General features: G+C 41.3%; 1 protein-coding gene across 1 annotated transcript in view; it reads left to right on the forward strand.

The window, feature by feature from the left end:
- Positions 1 to 9,813, forward strand: part of galnt18b (UDP-N-acetyl-alpha-D-galactosamine:polypeptide N-acetylgalactosaminyltransferase 18b) — a gene marked incomplete at its 3' end in the record, with an annotated part of 72,415 nt that extends 62,602 nt beyond the window's left edge. Inside the window, exons 10-11 of the mRNA XM_080538024.1 lie at positions 1,759 to 1,923; positions 9,667 to 9,813. Coding sequence (XP_080394150.1) covers positions 1,759 to 1,923; positions 9,667 to 9,813 — 312 coding nt within the window. The remainder of the gene's footprint in view (positions 1 to 1,758; positions 1,924 to 9,666) is intronic.
- Between the last annotated feature and the right edge of the window lie 10,197 nt (positions 9,814 to 20,010).

Raw genomic sequence — 20,010 nt, forward strand, 5'->3', positions numbered from 1 at the left:
TTTAGAGTGCACCACTACGGATGCTGTCTTATTCCTGCTTGGTCCTCCACCGTTATGGGAGAGCTATGGATTCTATATATCCATATGAATACCTCACTTCACATACCCTTTTTAATGCACCCCCCCCTCCTCCCTACCCCATCCATATGTAATCCCCAGCCCTATCCAGCTGTGCTGTCCCCCCACCCCTCCAGCTATTATTACCCCCCATGAGCCCAATTTATACTTCTGCGTCGAATTTACGCGCGGCTACGCCGTAGCCTACGCAAGGGCTCTCCCAATTTATAGTTCTGCGTTGGTCGGTCTGCGTCGCGTTGGTCGGTGTACTCACAGCGGCATAATAGCGATTTTTTTGTTATGCTTGTTGTAAAGAAAATGTCTATAATGCATTGAAATGACATTATACTAAGATAATAAGATGGTTATCATAATTGTTCTAATCTTTATTAATAGGTAATTACAGAAAAATGGCTTCCGCATTTAGGCCTACGAGAGAGTCGGAATCATGTGACTACCAAGCGGACCAATCACAGTTCTTACGGTCTGCATAGGTATGCCGCGTAGTTACATTTTCTGAGAGGTGCGCGACAAGCTATAGCGTAGGCTACGGCGTAGGTTTTACGCAGAAGTATAAATTGGGCTTTAATATGCAGCCAAGCCTCCTCATTCCCTGCAAGCCACATAGATCAATAGTCTCAGCAACACAGATGCAGCTGACACACACACACACACACACACACTACACTCCTCTATTCAAACAGATGTGATTCCCTGCCACTGGTGTTCACGGCTTGTTGGTTAAGTACGGGCCCACCAGTGGCATCAGAACAGTGGGGCTGCCGTGATTATTACATCAGAGAATGAAATTAGCAGTGTTTCCTGTTGGCTGGCCGATTCATATCCATCATATCCTCCTCTCTCCCCATAAACAATAAGCCATTTCCTCCACTGGGCCATATCCTGCCCTGCCCTGTGCTGAGTTCTCGGAGGAGAACCTCATGAATATTCATGCCTGTTATCGGGGGAATGGAAATCTCTAAGCTGATTTACATCCATTTTTAAATTCACAGTCCAGAGACAATCCAGAGACAATGCCCATTTTGGGTCATATTATTGAAATATAATAATAATAATAATAATAATACATAAATTAGATAATATATTATATTTATTTGTTTATTTATTGGAAGGATCTCCATTAGCTATACCCATAGGCATGAGCTACTTTTAGTGGGGTCCACATTTAAAACATACATTACAAATAACATTTAACATAAAACATACTTAAATCACAAATATCAAACATTAAAATATATCATACATCATACAATTTTACATTTGGCATAATATAAAATACATATATCTAGTTGGAGTCCACATTTAAAACATATATTACAAATAACATTTAGCATATAAAACATACTTTAAATTACAACAACATTAATCAAACATTAAAATATATCATACATTATACAATTTTACATTTGGCATAATATTAAACACTTAAATCTCTAGTTACATGTGACACATATATAGGTATATATATATATATATATATATATATATATATATATATATATATATATATATATATATATATATATAGAGAGAGAGAGAGAGAGAGAGAGAGAGAGAGAGAGAGAGACCATGTATGAGATGGTATTAGGGAGAGAGAGAGAGAGATAGATAGATAGGATCTATATTTATATACAGTATATTGTATGTATTCTAACAGTGCTGTGTGTTGTGTGGTTCCAGAATGTGTACTACACCAGCACTCAGCAGTTTCACGTGGGGGTGCTCAGTCCCACCGTCGACGACGATGACAACAAGTGCCTGGTGGACGTCAACAGCCGCCCGCGGCTCCTGGAGTGCAGCTACGCCTCCGCCAAACGCATGAAGCTCCACTGGCTCTTCACTCAGGTCAGCACCCAGGCAGTCAACCACACGCACGCACACGCACGCACGCACACACACACACACCCACACACACCCACACTCATGCACACACTCACACACACATACTCATACATGCACGCACACACACACCCACACTCACGCACACACTCACACACACATACTCATACACGCACACACGCACGCATACACACACACGTACGCCTACGCATACACACACACACACATACTCATACACGCATGCACGCACGCATACACACACGCACGCACACACACACACCCACACTCTCATACACGCACGCACGCATACACACACACACGTACGCCTACGCATACACACACACGCATACAGGCACGCACACACACATGCACACACTCACACTCATACACGCACACACACACACATAATAATAATAATAATAATAATAATAATAATAATAACTTTATTTGTATACCGCTTTTCCTGCAAACGTTGCAGCTCAAAGTGCTTTAATCATTATATAATCTTAATTGTATTATTTTGTAATTTAAAGGCAATATTAAAAGGATGGGTTTTTATCATCTTAATTTAATTATTTAGTCTTTTAAAGGCAATATTAAAAAGATGGGTTTTTAGTCTTGACTTGAACATAATTTTGCTGAGATGCACACACTCACAGACACATACACATACAACACACACAGACACACACGCACACGCTGACACAAACGCACAATTTGCATGAAAAAAGAGACTGAACATCGTCGGGTTCAAAAGTCAAACGAATCATTTGTAGCCAGCGAGTGATGTCATTAGTAGAGGTGGTGGCTCGGTTCCACTTTAGGGTCGAATGTTTTTCGCAATCCATGGATGGCTAAGGGCTCAGGGCGGTCGGGGTCGGGCTATGCTCATTAAGGGATGTCACAGGGTCCCCAGATCGAAGGAGAGCTTCACGGTTCACAGACCTCTGGACATTCCTCAGGCCTATCGAGACATGAGCGGTAAACACTACATCATAATGCTTCTCTCTGTCTTCATTATTGGCCAGGCTCTCCGAACACATTTCATGGTAATGAGGCCCACACACACAATGGCCCACAGAGGCCTTCAACCCTCATCAAGTTTTAATTAACACTGCAATTAAAACTACTCTAATTGTATAAGGCAGAGGAAAAACATTGGGAGCTTAGCCTAGCCCACATTTTGTCGACCGGGTTGACGGGGGGGGGCTTGGGCTAAATCGAAAGCGATGCGCTAGATGGCGTTTTCTTTTTTTCCCATGGATCCGGAGATGCAGGGCTATTCATAAAACATTGGGGGCTATAGCCGCGGACGCCCAGGCCTAACGACGCCACTGGTATTTTATCACTGTGCTTTTATCGAGTTTAGTGCAGTACTCTAGATATCCACTCTGTGAATCCAAGACGCGGGGAGTTGGAATGATTCTCTTGTATGATGTTTTATTTTCATAGGTAATGATACAGCTTCAGGGAATTCGTGTTTACAATATATGAGAATATATTATGATGGATTTTCTTTGGCAGTTTTTTATGTCTTTGAGTGTCTTTTACGATTTAGAAAATTCCGGAAAGGTCTCAAGGTTGCACACTACAAGTATATGCAGCTCAATTTCCCTCAAGGGAGACAACACTCGGATGGGAACATAATAGGGTATGCCTCGATTGGCTGAAACGGTCTCACTTAGTCTACTGGTGGTCATGGTATTTCATGGTTTTATTAATTATTGATTCACCCTATCTGCAGCATGCAGCATTCTCATTGGTGTGATATCAAGTGGACTCAAGGGAAAAACACTCAAGGAGAAATGGTTGTACTGTATATGTTCTATATTGGGAAGTTTATTGAAATTCGGCCAAGTGTAGCTTCCCATATAATTCCCCTTTTAAAATGGTGTTGTGTTGAACTGTTAAAAAACAAAGCAATCAATCAATCTGATTCTAGTCCAGTGGCCCCTGAGTGAAAAATGTTTACATGCCTGGTTTAATGTGTCACGTTTGTACATGCTGCCCCCCCCCCCCCACACACACACACACACACACACACACACACACACACACACACACACACACACTCTTGTTGGCTGAATATCCAAGGCTGTTTTGTTGTCTCGGTCCGTCCCTGATTCTAGGTGGTTAGTTCACTGGACTCAGACATCATTAATCATTGATTAGATGACTGTTATGTGTGTGTTTACCCCAAAAGGGAATAGTTTGCAATCGCTTCAACTCAAGCATGCAAGAGCTGCACAGCGCTGTACCAGGGAGGAACGACTCCTTTCACATTCTAACTTAAGTATTTCCGCTCTTATGTATTATACAAGACGGAGAGGAGCAGCAATCAATTAGTCTCTCTCTGTGGTTGAATATGCATGACAATTTGGTGAATTGTCCATCTGCATAAAAGCCATGTAGTAGCAGAATTTCAACATGCACTCCACAGTGGGAGGACATTAATTTGATGTATGTGGAAAAGCAGAACAATAGCAAAAGAAAATAAGTGTGTGTGTGTGTGTGTGTGTGTGTGTGTGTGTGTGTGTGTGTGCGCATGTGTGTAGACATTTGTCATCTGTGAAGGTGGCTATACCGTGGGCTGTACCGTGGGCTGTAGTGTGTAGGAGGAGGGAGACGTTGGTTTACATGTTCCGAGCCCTGCTGGGGAGAGAGTCTGAACACATGTACTCATCTGCTCCTCCTGGCTGAGATGACCGACTCAAGGACATCACCTCGCTCCAGATCTCTACTACACCTTTGTGGTCCTCTGAAACAGACTGTACCTCAAGGACTATACCGACTTGAAATACTGCGCACACACGCACACTCATACACATACACACACACACACACACACACACACACACACACACACACACATACACACACACACACACATAGGCCACTGTTCATCAGAAAGAACCATTTAGATGGCAGAACACAGCCAAGTTGGTTAACCTTTCCCCACTGCTCCTGAACCCTGAGTTATTATCGTTCTGGCTTGATGGTTTATTCCATAGAGGTGATCGATGTGTTTGGCCCACAGGATCAAGCCAGGAAAGCAAACAGGACTGGTTCTAGAGCTTTAGCTCAGCCTTCATCCTATCCTGTCAATAGAGGCATGCTTTTAAACAGTCTCAGGTGCTTATGATGGACATAACATTTTCATCTTTCAAGTTTATTTGAGTTTAAGTGCATTTTATTCAAGACTCCAACTGTACATACGAAAAGAAAAGTATTTAAAAATACATTGTAAAGAGAGTGAAAGTAGGTCTGTAAACACACTAATAACAATAGAAATAGTACAGTACATTGTTGCACACAGTCTTCATATCATGGTTCAAAGAGGTCTTCATATTCCGTTTTGACCGGTTAGACGCAGAGCAGGAGCAATTTAGATACTCATTGTTGTGTGAAATGCTTCTCTGACCCACTGGAATTCAACTTCCTTGGAACCTGTTTGCTACTTAGCCACAATCCCCAAACCCAGCAGGTGAAAACAAGATGCCAGAGCCCAGCGGTACTTTTGGCAGCCTTTCTGTTGCTGGTAATGCAAATCAAAATGAAATCAGGTTGGAAATATGAATATTTCCCCTGAATAAATAAGCAGTTATAGCTGCTTTTTAGACAGAAATAAATATTTCAGGCAGGTCCTCCGGCAAAGTATGATAATGACAGCAATAAAAATGTATTATTAATCCACGTTTTATCATTCTAAACTATTTATAATGTCTAGACACAACTTTTAATAATGAGCTGAGGAAAAAACAAATGTACTCTATAAGTTAACAGTTAACATAAAAAAATAATAAAAATGCTACTTTGTCATGTCATTCCTGTTGATGTTGTTTACACATAATCATTTTCTAATTTGAAGGTTAATGTTATTTTTCTTCCATTCATTTGCGGTCATTTGCACCATGTGACCAATGAGGTGTACCTAATGACTTTCATTTGTTATTGTTGAATCCTCCATATTATTGAATCCACCATGTTCCATTTCAAGCTACATCTGACAACCATAATGCACATGAAGACATTCATTACTGATGAAAAACAAATAGGGTGTGCTGTAGTACTGTCAGGGTTTCCGTTAGAAAAAATTGCCGCCGGACATCGTGTCCGGGAAGATTTCGATTTACCGGACAAACGTGATATATTCCGGACATATTAAAATATAATAAAAATAATTTTTTTCAAAATTATATTTTTTTTTCTTCCAAATCTAATATAGCTGTTTGTCGCGGTGATTACTGTTGTGTAGCGGCCTATATATGCCATTTAATGTCTATTTCTCATCCGATACGATTAGATGCGAGCTATATAATATATAATAATATAACATGATTCGCATGCGCGCTATATGTCCAGCGCTGAACGGGCGCCTCTGGGAACTGAACAGACAGCATCGATCAATGAACGGACTCCACATTACGTTAACTGAAGTTTGTTAAATTGTTTGGGATTAATGTGAGTTTTCTATTTTCTCTTTCCAGTTTGACCCTTTTTTTTTATCAATAAAACAACGTCATTTCTATAACCAGGTCTCGCTGGTTGGGAACGCATTTCGTTTAGCTGATATGTTACGCAACCGAACAGCTTCGGGAAAACGAGTAGCAGCGCACATAGTAGTGAGCAAATACTGACTTCCACTTTTAGTCCTAGGCAAAGGTCCAACACAATCAATTATTACACGGTCAAATGGCTCCCCTATAGCAGGAATGGGATGCAATGGTGCGGGTGGAATGGATTGATTAGGCTTACCCGCCATCTGACAAGTATGGCAACAGCGGCAGTGCTTGGCAACATCCGCCTTCAGTCCGGGCCAAAATAAATGTTTCAATATCAGCTGATAAGTTTTAGTTATACCTAAATGTCCTGACCACTGGCTCTCATGTGCTACAGATAACACCTGTTGTCTATAACCCACAGGCACAACCACTTGTTTTACAGTATTCCACTCACAACCATTTGCATTAGGAGGAGACCATTTACGCATTAATATCCCATCGTTAAGGAAATAAACTACGTTGCCCCCTATTTCAGATTCCTCACTAGCTGCATGTAAAAAACATTTGTTTAATGACTGATCAGCTACTTGAGCGACACGCAATCGCTCGCCGGTTACCGGGAGAGATAGGCTGTCAGCGGATGGTATGGTAGGACTCGGGGAGGATGGTAACTCTACCACTTTCTCCCTGGGAGAAGCTGAAACAATCGGGTTCTCATCCCTTTCAGAAAAGGCTTGCATAATCACACTATCACAGAGAGAAACATCGCTATCCTCCTCTCTGCCTCGACTCGATTGTGCACGAGTTATAGCGCACACCGGAAACAACCGCTGTTTCGCATAGGCAGCCTACACATTAGGAGACATCATCATGCCGGTGTCAAATCATATCATAATAAAAGAAATACATAGCCTATATATTCGTCTTTTTTAAAATAGAAGGAATCAGAATGTGAACTTTAGCGAATTGTATTCAAATTGTGCTTAGAGGGAATTATTTTCACCGGACATAAATGTCCGACGAGTTTTCATTTTGTCGGACTTCAATAAATTTTACCGGACAAAGACCGGTAATTACCGGTTAACGGAAACCCTGAGTACTGTGTGTAAACGGTATCAGCCCCCCGTCTGTTTTACACAATGCACTCAAGCAGGTCATTGTCTGGGGGCGCTTGGTGGCGTAGCTCACTGGGGCGTCGGCCATGTAGTTGCGGGGTTCGATTCCGGCCGTCGACGTGTCCTGCATTTCATCCCTCCTCTCTCTCACCCATCCTTCCTGTCAATCTCTACTGTCTCTATCCTCATCTCTCTCACCCATCCTTCCTGTCAATCTCTACAGTCTCTATCCTCATCTCTCTCACCCATCCTTCCTGTCAATCTCTACTGTCTCTATCCTCATCTCTCTCACCCATCCTTCCTGTCAATCTCTTCTGTCTCTATCCTCATCTCTCTCACCCATCCTTCCTGTCAATCTCTACAGTCTCTATCCTCATCTCTCTCACCCATCCTTCCTGTCAATCTCTACAGTCTCTATCCTCATCTCTCTCACCCATCCTTCCTGTCAATCTCTACTGTCTCTATCCTCATCTCTCTCACCCATCCTTCCTGTCAATCTCTTCTGTCTCTATCCTCATCTCTCTCACCCATCCTTCCTGTCAATCTCTACAGTCTCTATCCTCATCTCTCTCACCCATCCTTCCTGTCAATCTCTACTGTCTCTATCCTCATCTCTCTCACCCATCCTTCCTGTCAATCTCTACTGTCTCTATCCTCATCTCTCTCACCCATCCTTCCTGTCAATCTCTACTGTCTCTATCCTCATCTCTCTCACCCATCCTTCCTGTCAATCTCTACAGTCTCTATCCTCATCTCTCTCACCCATCCTTCCTGTCAATCTCTACTGTCTCTATCCTCATCTCTCTCACCCATCCTTCCTGTCAATCTCTACTGTCTCTATCCTCATCTCTCTCACCCATCCTTCCTGTCAATCTCTACTGTCTCTATCCTCATCTCTCTCACCCATCCTTCCTGTCAATCTCTACTGTCTCTATCCTCATCTCTCTCACCCATCCTTCCTGTCAGTCTCTACTGTCTCTATCCTCATCTCTCTCACCCATCCTTCCTGTCAATCTCTTCTGTCTCTATCCTCATCTCTCTCACCCATCCTTCCTGTCAATCTCTTCTGTCTCTATCCTCCTCTCTCACCCATCCTTCCTGTCAATCTCTACAGTATCTATCCTCATCTCTCTCACCCATCCTTCCTGTCAATCTCTACAGTCTCTATCCTCATCTCTCTCACCCATCCTTCCTGTCAATCTCTACAGTCTCTATCCCAATAAAGCATAAATAGCATAACCCTAACCCATAAAAAAAATACATTTTTAAAAAGCAGGTAATTGTCTCGTCGCGTAGGTTCGGAGCATGCCACACCTGACATCACCATGCTTGGAGTTCTTCATACCATGCTGGGACCATAACAGAAAGCTGATATGAATGTATGATATGAATACTGTTGCTTTTTCTTCTTGAGTCATCCTCCTTTAATGACTTAACAGGAAGAGTCCCTGACCCTAGTCCCTCAAGTCTATGACAGACAGACCTCGAATCAGATCTGGGCCATCGACACTGGTCTCTCAACATTTCAATCCGACCCAGGACTTTTAGACTTCCACTGGCATGTCACACCCTCTGGAGTTCAGGACTCGTGAGGCGATGGTGGAGATTAACTTTGCATGTTTGATATCCCCTTTGCCCTTATTGCTTATTATTGCCCCTTATAATATCCTTTTTTCAGATATTCTACTGTGAATAGTTTGCTCTCTCTCATACAGTATAATGCTATCTCGTTCTCCCCTGTTGCGTTATCACAGAATCTTGGTATTCTTACTCAGAGAGCTACTGAGTGTAATGGTGGACAGATAGTTGTTTTTATCTCATGAACATGCTGATGGTATCAGGGAGGCTCATTGAGGATGTCAATCTGAATCAGCAGAGGTATCAGCAGAGCTCTGGGTGCTTGTTAAGTGCCACACACACACACACACATGCACACACAAGCGCACATGCGCACACACACCCATTCACACACACACACACCCATACACACACACGCACACCCATATACACACACACATCCCCATCCATTCACAGACGTTTGTAAGAGGTTAACAAGACAGCAACAACATTGTGCACATAAACCATTGCTTTGTAGCCCACACTAATCTGATCTACGTGTGTTTGTGTTCCAGGGAGGTTCTATTCAGAACAGGAAATCGAAGCGATGCCTTGAGCTGGTGGCGAACAACGACAATGAGTTTGGGTTCCAGCTTGCCCTCCAAAAATGCACTGGACAGAGGTGGTCCATTAACAACATCCTGCCTGGCAGTTCCTTATGATGGGATACTCTGAGAGAACACTGGTCAAATACATCCTGTAGCACACTGGACTCTGTGGAGTGGTGGTTTACTGTACTGCTCTGTGTTGTTGTGGTGAGGAAGGGAGAATGGTGCATGGTTAATGACAGTCATTGGAGCACCATGATGTCTCTAGTTCACCTGATGACATCACATGATAAATGTTAAACATTTTCTTTGGCCTATGGAGCAGCCATAGTTGGTTGATATTGTGCATTATGAGATACTACAACGTTTAATGAATATATTTTGTGAAAAGTATCATTGGTTTTTCTGTTGAGTTGAAGGTTGTACTGGGTCCAATATGTCGATTGTTTTGTACTTGGTACATACTTGCTACTGTGTAGCAACGATAGGAACATTCCCTGCTGTAAGGATTTTCTTCTAGTGTCTCAGGTTTGTAGGTTGTGTTTATTATGCGATTAAACTGTACAGTTTTGGGGAAACGCCAACATGTTGGAATATACTGTATCTGAAAATAATAGACTATTTTCTAAGTGTAAATATTCAAAATATTTATAATATATGCCAGTAAAATAACTGATATTAATATAAACGTGTGAAAGTGTAGTTTCTTTTCTTTTTTTTCCAATGGCACAATGGTGTGCGAGTGCATTTTTCACAAGAATTGCCACGAGCTATCCAGCTGTCCCATGGGACACGTGGCAAATGTCACGTTATTAAGATTAGATGTGCCTCTTCTCCCTTAAGCCCATGCCTTTAAGGTTAGCCTGTCAACAAGTAGTCCATCATTTACATATTATCAGAATATTTATATATTCTCTGATTTCACCAGTGGTTTTAATTGTCAACATAAATCACAAAACCATGAAGGTGGCTCCATCGCTCTCCAGATTATAGAATGACTCTCATGCACACACACACACACACACACACACACGTACACACGTACACACACACACACACACACACACACGCTATTTGAGAAGAAGAGAGGAGCAACATGTCATTGTAGTCCCAGTGGCACTACTAGTCCCTCATGGTAGTACTATACATGGCAGTAGTATACATGGCAGTACTTTACATGGCCGTAATATACATGGCCGTACTATACATGGCAGTACTATACATGACAGTACTATACATGGCAGTACTATACATGACAGTACTATACATGGCAGTACTATACATGGCAGTACTATACATGACAGTACTATACATGGCAGTACTATACATGGCAGTACTATACATGGCAGTACTATACATGGCAGTACTATACATGGCGGCAGTACTATACATGGCAGTACTATACATGGCAGCAGTACTATACATGGCAGTACTATACATGGCGGCAGTACTATACATGGCAGTACTATACATGACAGTACTATACATGACAGTACTATACATGGCAGTACTATACATGGCAGTACTATACATGGTAGTACTATACATGACAGTACTATACATGGCAGTACTATACATGGCAGTACTATACATGGCAGTACTATACATGGCAGCAGTACTATACATGGCAGTACTATACATGGCAGTACTATACATGGCAGTACTATACATGACAGTACTATACATGGCAGTACTTTATGTTACGTTTAAGTATAATGTTCTAGAGTTAGCTTTGGGTTGGATCCATGTGTGGTGCAGCTCGGATTAACGGAGGTCAACATAAGAGTAAGATAAAGGTTCTCTTTACTGAGATAATAACACTTCATCAAACATGACACGAATACAAGTCAAAAACAAAGGTGAGCAATCAAGGGCTCCGAAACGCAAGTAAATAATGACAGCAACACAAAACAAAACTTGCAACTAAGTTCGAGGAAAATAAAGGAGAGCAAAACCAGGCTCCATAACCAATAACAGCAAGGGCTACGAAACAAAATAAGATAAACAAACGAACTAGATAAAGTCAATGTACCTGGGAAGCAACAGGCAGTAAAGTCCTCCGGGACAGGTTGTACAAAGTCAACAAGGGATAGGATGTTCCATAGGTCAGCAAGAGCTCTCAACACGTAGACAAAAATGAACAACTGACAAGGGAACAAGGAAATGGGACACACCTATATACACAGACAAACACTCACAGGTGACAATCATCACATAATTAGTCCAGGGCTGGAGTAATGTCGCTCCTCGACCAGCAGAGGCGATGGGGAGTCCTCTTCGCTGACCCCCCTCGTAACAACTTTACATGGCAGTAATATACATGGCAGTACTATACATGGCAGTACTATACATGACAGTACTATACATGGCAGTACTATACATGGCAGTACTATACATGGCAGTACTATACATGGCAGTACTATACATGGCAGTACTATACATGGCAGTACTATACATGGCAGTAGTATACATGGTAGTACTATACATGGCAGTACTATATTGTAGCCACAGCAGAAGCAGAGATGTAGGGCTTGTTTCACTCTCTCCTGCCTGTCTGCTGTGTGTAGCGGGAGGAGAGGAGTGACACATTCTGCTTTCAATATGCCAGTCCTCATTAGCATCCACAATTATGCCAGGCCTAGGGAGGCGTGTTATTAAATATACATGTAAACTCACTTTCATCAAAAAAGACTCCCTCGTCCAACACCAACACATTAGAATTTGAATCAAGGGTATAGTATATGCAATATAAGCTTTTCTCTGTGTGTGCTCAAATTCTGCACCGGTGTTTACAGACGTTGAGAATTTGATAGTCACAGAGACACTTGAAGAAGTATATTCATATTCATATGTATAGAACTTGAAGAACTATATTCATAGATAACCTTAACACAGTTGGTCACAGTAGATGCACAGTAGTGCTCTTGTAAATTCATAAAATAATATTATGTTCCAATCCATGCTTCATTTAAGAATCTCAGTGTGCACGTTTGGCTGATAATATTACAACTCTCCTTGATAGCACACAGAGGCCATGGCATGATATTAACTGTAAGTATGATGATTATTTAAAACGTTCATATTAGCATAATGATAGACTACCACCTGCTATGAGATGTCCTTTGCAGACTGACAGTTAAAGGTTTAACAATCCTGCATGCCCAGGCTGACTTCTCTCGTGAGCTGAATGAAAATGGTGGTGAGATTTATGACATGACCAACTCCCACCACAACGGTACATTGTAAATGACGGATCCTATTATTCCCCATGGGTGTGATTCCAGCCTGGATCAAAAAACAACATCATTTGTTGTGTAGGCCTACTGTATTTCAAATATATTTTTGGAAAGTGTGAAAACGTTACCACCGATCATGATTGAGTTCCTACCTACGGCACAGACTCGAAACAAGTCAGAAACCATGGGGGGGACCATCGCATATTGTGGTTTCTTCTTGTTGGCTTAGTAAATGAAGAATATAATTCTGAGCAGTTTAAGACTATTTATTTAAACAAAGTACAAAGTATACAGGATATGAGAGCTGGTAGCTGGAGGTCTGGTGGGCTGCTGAGATGATTGAGAGAGAGAGAGAGAGAGAGAGAGAGAGAGAGAGAGAGAGAGAGAGAGAGAGAGAGAGAGAGCTGGTGGTCTGAGAGAAGAGAAGCAAGGGCCCCCTGGGCCCACACCCTTATTTATAAACAATAGTATGTAAATACAGTTACAAACAATGGTCCTATCACGGTCACTGTATGGATGCTTGAGGTGTGAAAAGTAGGAGACCCTACAATGATGTCACCTGGCCTAAAAGTCATTCCAGGTTAAAGTTCAGGTCAGATTCACAGGAAGTCATTCTAACATGCCCATATTAGGGACAGCACTTCCTGAGGCAAAAACATATGGCCCTTGAGACAAAGGATGTGTTTACAAGGTGTCATCAACCCCCCTTGTCAGTAGAACAGGCCCATACCATACAGTCCATGCATGTGTGTGTGTAAGTAAAATATACTACAATATCCTATAACATAATAATGCAGGATAGATAGTGCACTGCAATGCGGATCTGTTTGAGTCAGGTCCATTCAGTCTCATGCCTTCCCACTCCTCCTTGTTCTGCTTTTTTCCCCCTCAAACCGTCTTGAAGAAATTTCAGTTTTTGGAGACAAAAATACAATCGCTAACCCAATAAAGCAGAGGTGTCCTTGGAGTGTGTGAGCGGAAGACCATTGCCCCCCCCCCCCTCGTCTGTAAAGCGAGTGCCTGTCTGCTGGGAGAGAAGCAATGAGAGCGTGCAGCACCTCGATAATCATACACCCTGACACAGCAGCAATAAAAAAACAGAGATAGATATGAGATAGATATTCTTGGCACCAAAACAAGGCCGGTATCATCACCAAGGGAGTCAGAAGAAGTTGAGACAGCGTACGGAGAGAGAGAGTGAGCCGGCGTCTCAGCCGTTCGTCTGAATTGAGAACGCATGAATATCCCCCAGGATTCGTAGAGGAGAGACGAGCCTCTCTGTCTGTTCCGGCTCCAGCAGGTAAATCCACAGGTGGCTCTGGGAGGCGGTCTACACTCCAGGGTGGCCCAGGGGACACCAGGCATGGAGAGGCTGGGGCGCCGGGAGAGAGCCTACTTTATATTGTAAATGCAATCAAATCCTGGCCGAAAATGTCGTTTGTCATATCGACGTCAAGGATTATAACGGTAAGTCCGCTGAGAAATGGAAACGTTGGTATGGAAATCATTCCATTGTGGTAAAATGCGATATACTGTACAGAACAGCGTGTTGTTGTTCTGCAATCTAGAGTGCATCGTACCCACTGTGCCTGTCAAGTGCCTTGGCGATGAAGCAAGAGATTTCATTGGATCGTTGACGGACTAACTGGTGAACATGAATGTATACAAAACCTACTCTTTCTGTTTGAGGCTGGGGAAGGGGGGGGGGGGCAGAGTCCAGAGGTAGGGTGGTGTACTGTTGCCATGTGTTAATGGAGGCTGGGAAGTTTGACTCCTCATGTTAAAAGAAGATGGGGCTCCTCATGCCTACTGAGCTGCATTTAAGCAATATCACACGAGAGGGAGTGTGTTATACTGAATATCAGCACGGCTGTGATTCGGTCGTAGGTACGAGGCCGCAGGCCGAGTACAGAAGACAATCACAGCCGTGCTGATATTCAGTATAACACACGACCTCGAGTGTGATATTGCTTTTATACAACAGTTCTACAGCGCAATTTATTAGTTAACAGTAATAAGTGACAACAGATTATGATTTGTTTGTTTGTTTAATAATTTATTTTGGCTCCGTCAAGAAAAAAAAAAAGTCAAGAAGTTCCGCAACGGGACTGTTCGACTGGACTGTTACCTAGTAACCTGAACACAAACTAGCTACTTCGTATCGTGTACATTTATTTGTACATTTCCATGTATAGTGCAACCAGTGAAATATGACTCGGTTGACAGTCGCTTTGGTGGCATGTGTGAATGTGATTCAGAGTCAGACGAGTTGACATCAGACAGCACGCTGCTCCATCGTTTTCTGCTCTCGGTGGTCTGATGGTCTCCAATAACTTTTTAGCAAGCTGCATCAGATTCCAAGAACGGCTAACCGGTGGCTCGTTGATGTAACGGCACGAAGCACGAAGCCCAAGGTAGCTGCTGATGCTGTAGAGCTCCCCTTTAGTTGTCCGGATGGACCCAAAAAACTGCCTCAGGACTGTATTCAGCTCGGCCATAGGTAGGCTATATGACCGTTAAGATAAGAAAAAAGGAAACTTTATTGTAAATAATATAGAAACGTCATGGGAAAAAATTAAGAGGATACTGGGAGAATCAATATCAATCCCAAAAAGTACTATTTTGTGGAACAATCCTTGGATAGCTCTTCAGAATGCTACAATAAATTGGTCTACATGGAGAACAAGGGGAATAGAAACTATAAACGACTTAGTAGGAGGGGATACCATTATTCCATGGCACGACTTCCAAAGTAAATATAAGTTGGCCAACGCTGAATATTTCAGATACATGCAGCTAAGAAGCTACATAAATCTACATTTTAATTTAAAATCATTTGGGCAGCAGAGTACAATTGAGGATATCATATTTGATGGAGAAATTGATAAGAATTTGATAGGTAAAATGTATAGAACTCTACAGAAGACCTATGTAGCTGAAAAACTGTTAGAAAGTAGGATTGAGATGTGGAATCGAGAACTAGGAAGAACAGATATAGGTTTAAAATGGAAAAAGTGTTGGAATACTACAAACGACATGACAGTTAATGAAAATCTACGTTTAATCCAATATAAAATAATGTATAGAGTCAACCACACAGATAAAGATAATAATAATAAAGATAATAATAATAAAGATAGAGATAAAATCCATAAGTATTATAGTAATGTATCAGATAACTGTTTAAAGTGTGGAAAAAAAGACTCACTAATACACGCATTCTGGGAGTGTCCCAGAGTACAGAAAACCTGGGTTGACATAGAACATTGGCTCTCAGGGGTACATAAGGAAAGATTCAAATTTGATCCTTCAATCTGTCTTTTCCAGGATGTAGCCACAGTAAGATACCCTAGGGGGTGGATAATTATGTACTCATCAATTATATTTAAAAAAACTAATACTTGGAAGTTGGAAATCAAGTAAACCTCCAACACTACAACAATGGAAAAACGAAATTCTTTATTATACCAATATAGAGAAGAATTTAGCCATAGACAATAATAAGAAAGATCAGTTTGAAAAGATATGGGGAGAGATAGTGAAGGCCTTAGCTAAGACGTAAAGATAGTGCAAGAAACATAGTACTAAGAGATTAATTAGATTATGCATTAGAAATATTAGTTAGATAAGTATAGGGGGTAAACTGGGATAAACTTTAGACGGTTTAAAAAAAGTGGGGCTTTGGGATGTTAGGATGTGTTGTGATGTTTGTCAAGGTGTGATGTGTTGTGATGTTTGTCAAGTTGTGATGTGTTGTGATGTATATCAAGGTGTGATGTGTGGTGATGTATGTCAAGTTGTGATGTGTTGTGATGTATGTCAAGTTGTGATGTGTTGTGATGTATGTCAAGCTGTGATGTGTGGTGATGTATGTCAAGCTGTGATGCGTTGTGATGTATGTCAAGTTGAGATGTGTTGTGATGTTTGTCAAGCTGTGATGTATTGTGATGTTTGTCAAGTAATGGGTGCGTATAAATGTTGTGGTGTATTTAGGTTAGGATGTGGTGTGTATAATGTTTTGTGTAAAAAGAAAATGGAAAATAAAATCTTACAAAAAAAAGTCCCAGTGCTGTTATACTGTATATCATAACTCATGGAATGCCTCTTGTCCAATCAAATTACTTGGTCGGAACTAACTGTTGTATAATGGTGTTTGTTGTCTGGTTTGTTTGATTTGTGTTTTTAATTGCATGGGTTCGATTGTTTCCAGAGAAACAAGGGAAACTAAGTTAACATCAGAAAATGGCTTGAACAAACATATTATTTATTATTAGCCTATGCCCTGATGTGTATTCAATGTTTCAACTAGCTAACCATTGTGTTTACCTCTAATTCACACTGCCTGCTCAACCCGGATCTGAACCTGTCAACTCTCCTTCACAGGTACTCCCTCACATTGCCATGGAAACATTCTAACAGATCCTGCGAAAAACTAATTTCCTGCAGATGCAAGATTAATCTCTGACCTTTTAATATCACGCCTGGATGCTCTGAGCTCTGCCAAGTGGCTGGCTGACAAATCCATATTATCTGCTTGCATGCATTGGGGGGCCTTTGGGTGGTAGAAAAGAAGAACATGTTGAAAGAACATGACAGTCCTTTGTGGTGTGCTAAAGTATGGCCAAAGTTGTGTGTTACAGTATAGTCAAGACTATGCACTGATATCAAGTCTGCCTAAAGGTCAAAAGTTATTAATAGACCAGGACATCAGAATGTAAACCGACTCCCTACCCTCTTGTTTTTACAGACGTCAAACTAAAGATTTTAATTTTTGCATCACACAATTGTCTCATCGTGGGTTAGGCTCCCTCTACACCCTCTCCTCCTAGTCCTGAATCCACCATACGTCTCATCCAGAAACAACCTTGAGAGCTCTCTCAAATTATTTTCCCGTTCCTCCACTGCTTTGACAGTGTTCATCTCATAGTGGACACTCACAAGTGCAGCAGTGACAGCAGGCCTGGCCAGCTGGTCTGGCTGCAGATGGATAGAGCAGGTTATTGAAGCAGTCAAGAGCAATGAGCCTGAATATCAGAGTGTTGTGTATTTGTCAGTCTCTCTGGATCATCACCATCAGAGAGGAGAGGCAGAGGGAAGCAGGATCAATCACAGGGCTCATTTCCTGGGCCATACTTCCACTGCACAGGACCTGACTGGGCTTGAGGCATATGGATTACAGTAGTAGAGTAGGATGGATGACAGTATACAGTAAACACAATGCCAGGAATACAGGCATGTATCCGGACACCTTAATTATTTAACTGAATGGCTGCCTGTGTGGTGAACCGATTGGGATGCTGTCTGAAGAAAGAGTTCCAAAATGCCATTGATCAAAATGAATGTTCTAGATGAGTGTGGCTTATCTTTCTGCGCAATGCCTTGTGTGATTTGCCATTTTGCCATTTCTGGAAAGGAAATATTTAAGGAGTTAATTCTAGCCAGTCGTTCTATGCACAGGTGTCATTTTAATCTTGTCATTAATCTTCTTCCATGGCTTCATACAACATAGCACAACATAGCAACATAGCAACATAGTAGCACAATGAACAATCCTTAGATTTTGCAGTGTCGGTTTGTCTCTAATGGAGGTGTCTATTTGGTCGTAGAATGTAAAGTAAATTAGTGAAAGTGTTTCAGTTTCAAACAATATTGTCCCTCACACAGCCATACCCTCCCTCCACCTCTCTATGATTACATTGAATTAATAATTACCCAGGTATATTCTCCACCAGAACCAGACAGATTTGCTGTAAGTCTGTGAATGAATTCATTACATACTGAGAAGAAAGAGTGTCAGCATTTCTGTAGTCAGCATGAGCTTATCACTAGGAGAAGAAGAGGAAGAGGTCTCCAGGGAGGTCATATGAATTAACAGTTATTGAAAATGTGTGCCTGTTTATTTGCCGTGGTTCACGGCTTAAGAAAAACCCTTCTTAACAAAGTCAGGATAGAAATTCAAATGAGTGCAAAGGAATATTTCATATGCAGAACATCACGTTGAGAGGTTTGTTATTGCAGTTTGCTGAATGGTTGATCTGTTATCGAGAAAAAAAATATTAATTGAAGAAGCTGGCCTAAATACTAAATGAATCATAGATGACCTCTCTGGCAAACGGCACCTTTCAATTCAGTGGTATTTCCTTAACCGGGATAAAGCCCCCTTTCTATTACCACCTGAACTTCTTTCAGTGGAGCTCACAATACAATAAGCCCTCTATATATTGCTATAGAAAACCCATCAATACGTCTGAATGGCCCATGACTCAATTAAATAAGCTTCATGAAAGAGATTGCTTGCAGCATTAAAACTCATTATGTGCTTCCTCCCTACACCTTGGAGCATATTAGGTTTACAGTTCTACTTTTATAAATGTTTTATTCGTTATTTTTTAGCCCATCTCGTCATTTTTTGAGTTTAAATGGGAAACTCATAACAATAACAGATGCATGACAAACAGTGCTGTTCTCAGTCTATTTAATGTGCTTTAGAAACAGCATCTCCACTTAATAATTTGGTTTTCGGTGTGCTTTGCTGGTCTGTGTAATGAAATCGTTTACATATGAGACACTAACTCTTTTAGAACGATGCGGTTGTTTATCTTCTGCATACTCCTCAGCCAAGTTAATGAAATGAACGATCCAACCCCTCATCTGTGTCTATACTTCTCTTGATAAGGAAACAAAACATCCAAAGAACGCATTTTGTATCACACTTCATTATTCTATGTTGTTGTAGTGTGAGAATCTCTGTTTCTAGAATTAGGTGTTGGCCTATATTTGTGCCGTCAGTCAAAAGCTGTTTCAGCATTTCAACTAATACTTTTTCTTTGTGCTGCAAGTAATGTGTTTATTCATAAGCCCCGGATTGATTTGATTTGTTGGATCAAACAATGTTTATTTCATGCCAATCTAAATGTGTTTTCTCATTGTCGTTCTTGTTCCGAAAACAAGATATCTGGTTTGTCTGAATAAAATTATGTACACTATGATCAGTACTTCAGAGGATGTTAGGTTTTAATTAGATCATTTTCAACCTCGACTCTATCCAACCTTTAATTTCCTAATTTTGAGAGTT

This window comes from Nansenia antarctica (assembly GCF_963989245.1).
Source record: "Nansenia antarctica genome assembly, chromosome: 1".
NCBI lineage: Eukaryota > Metazoa > Chordata > Actinopteri > Argentiniformes > Microstomatidae > Nansenia > Nansenia antarctica.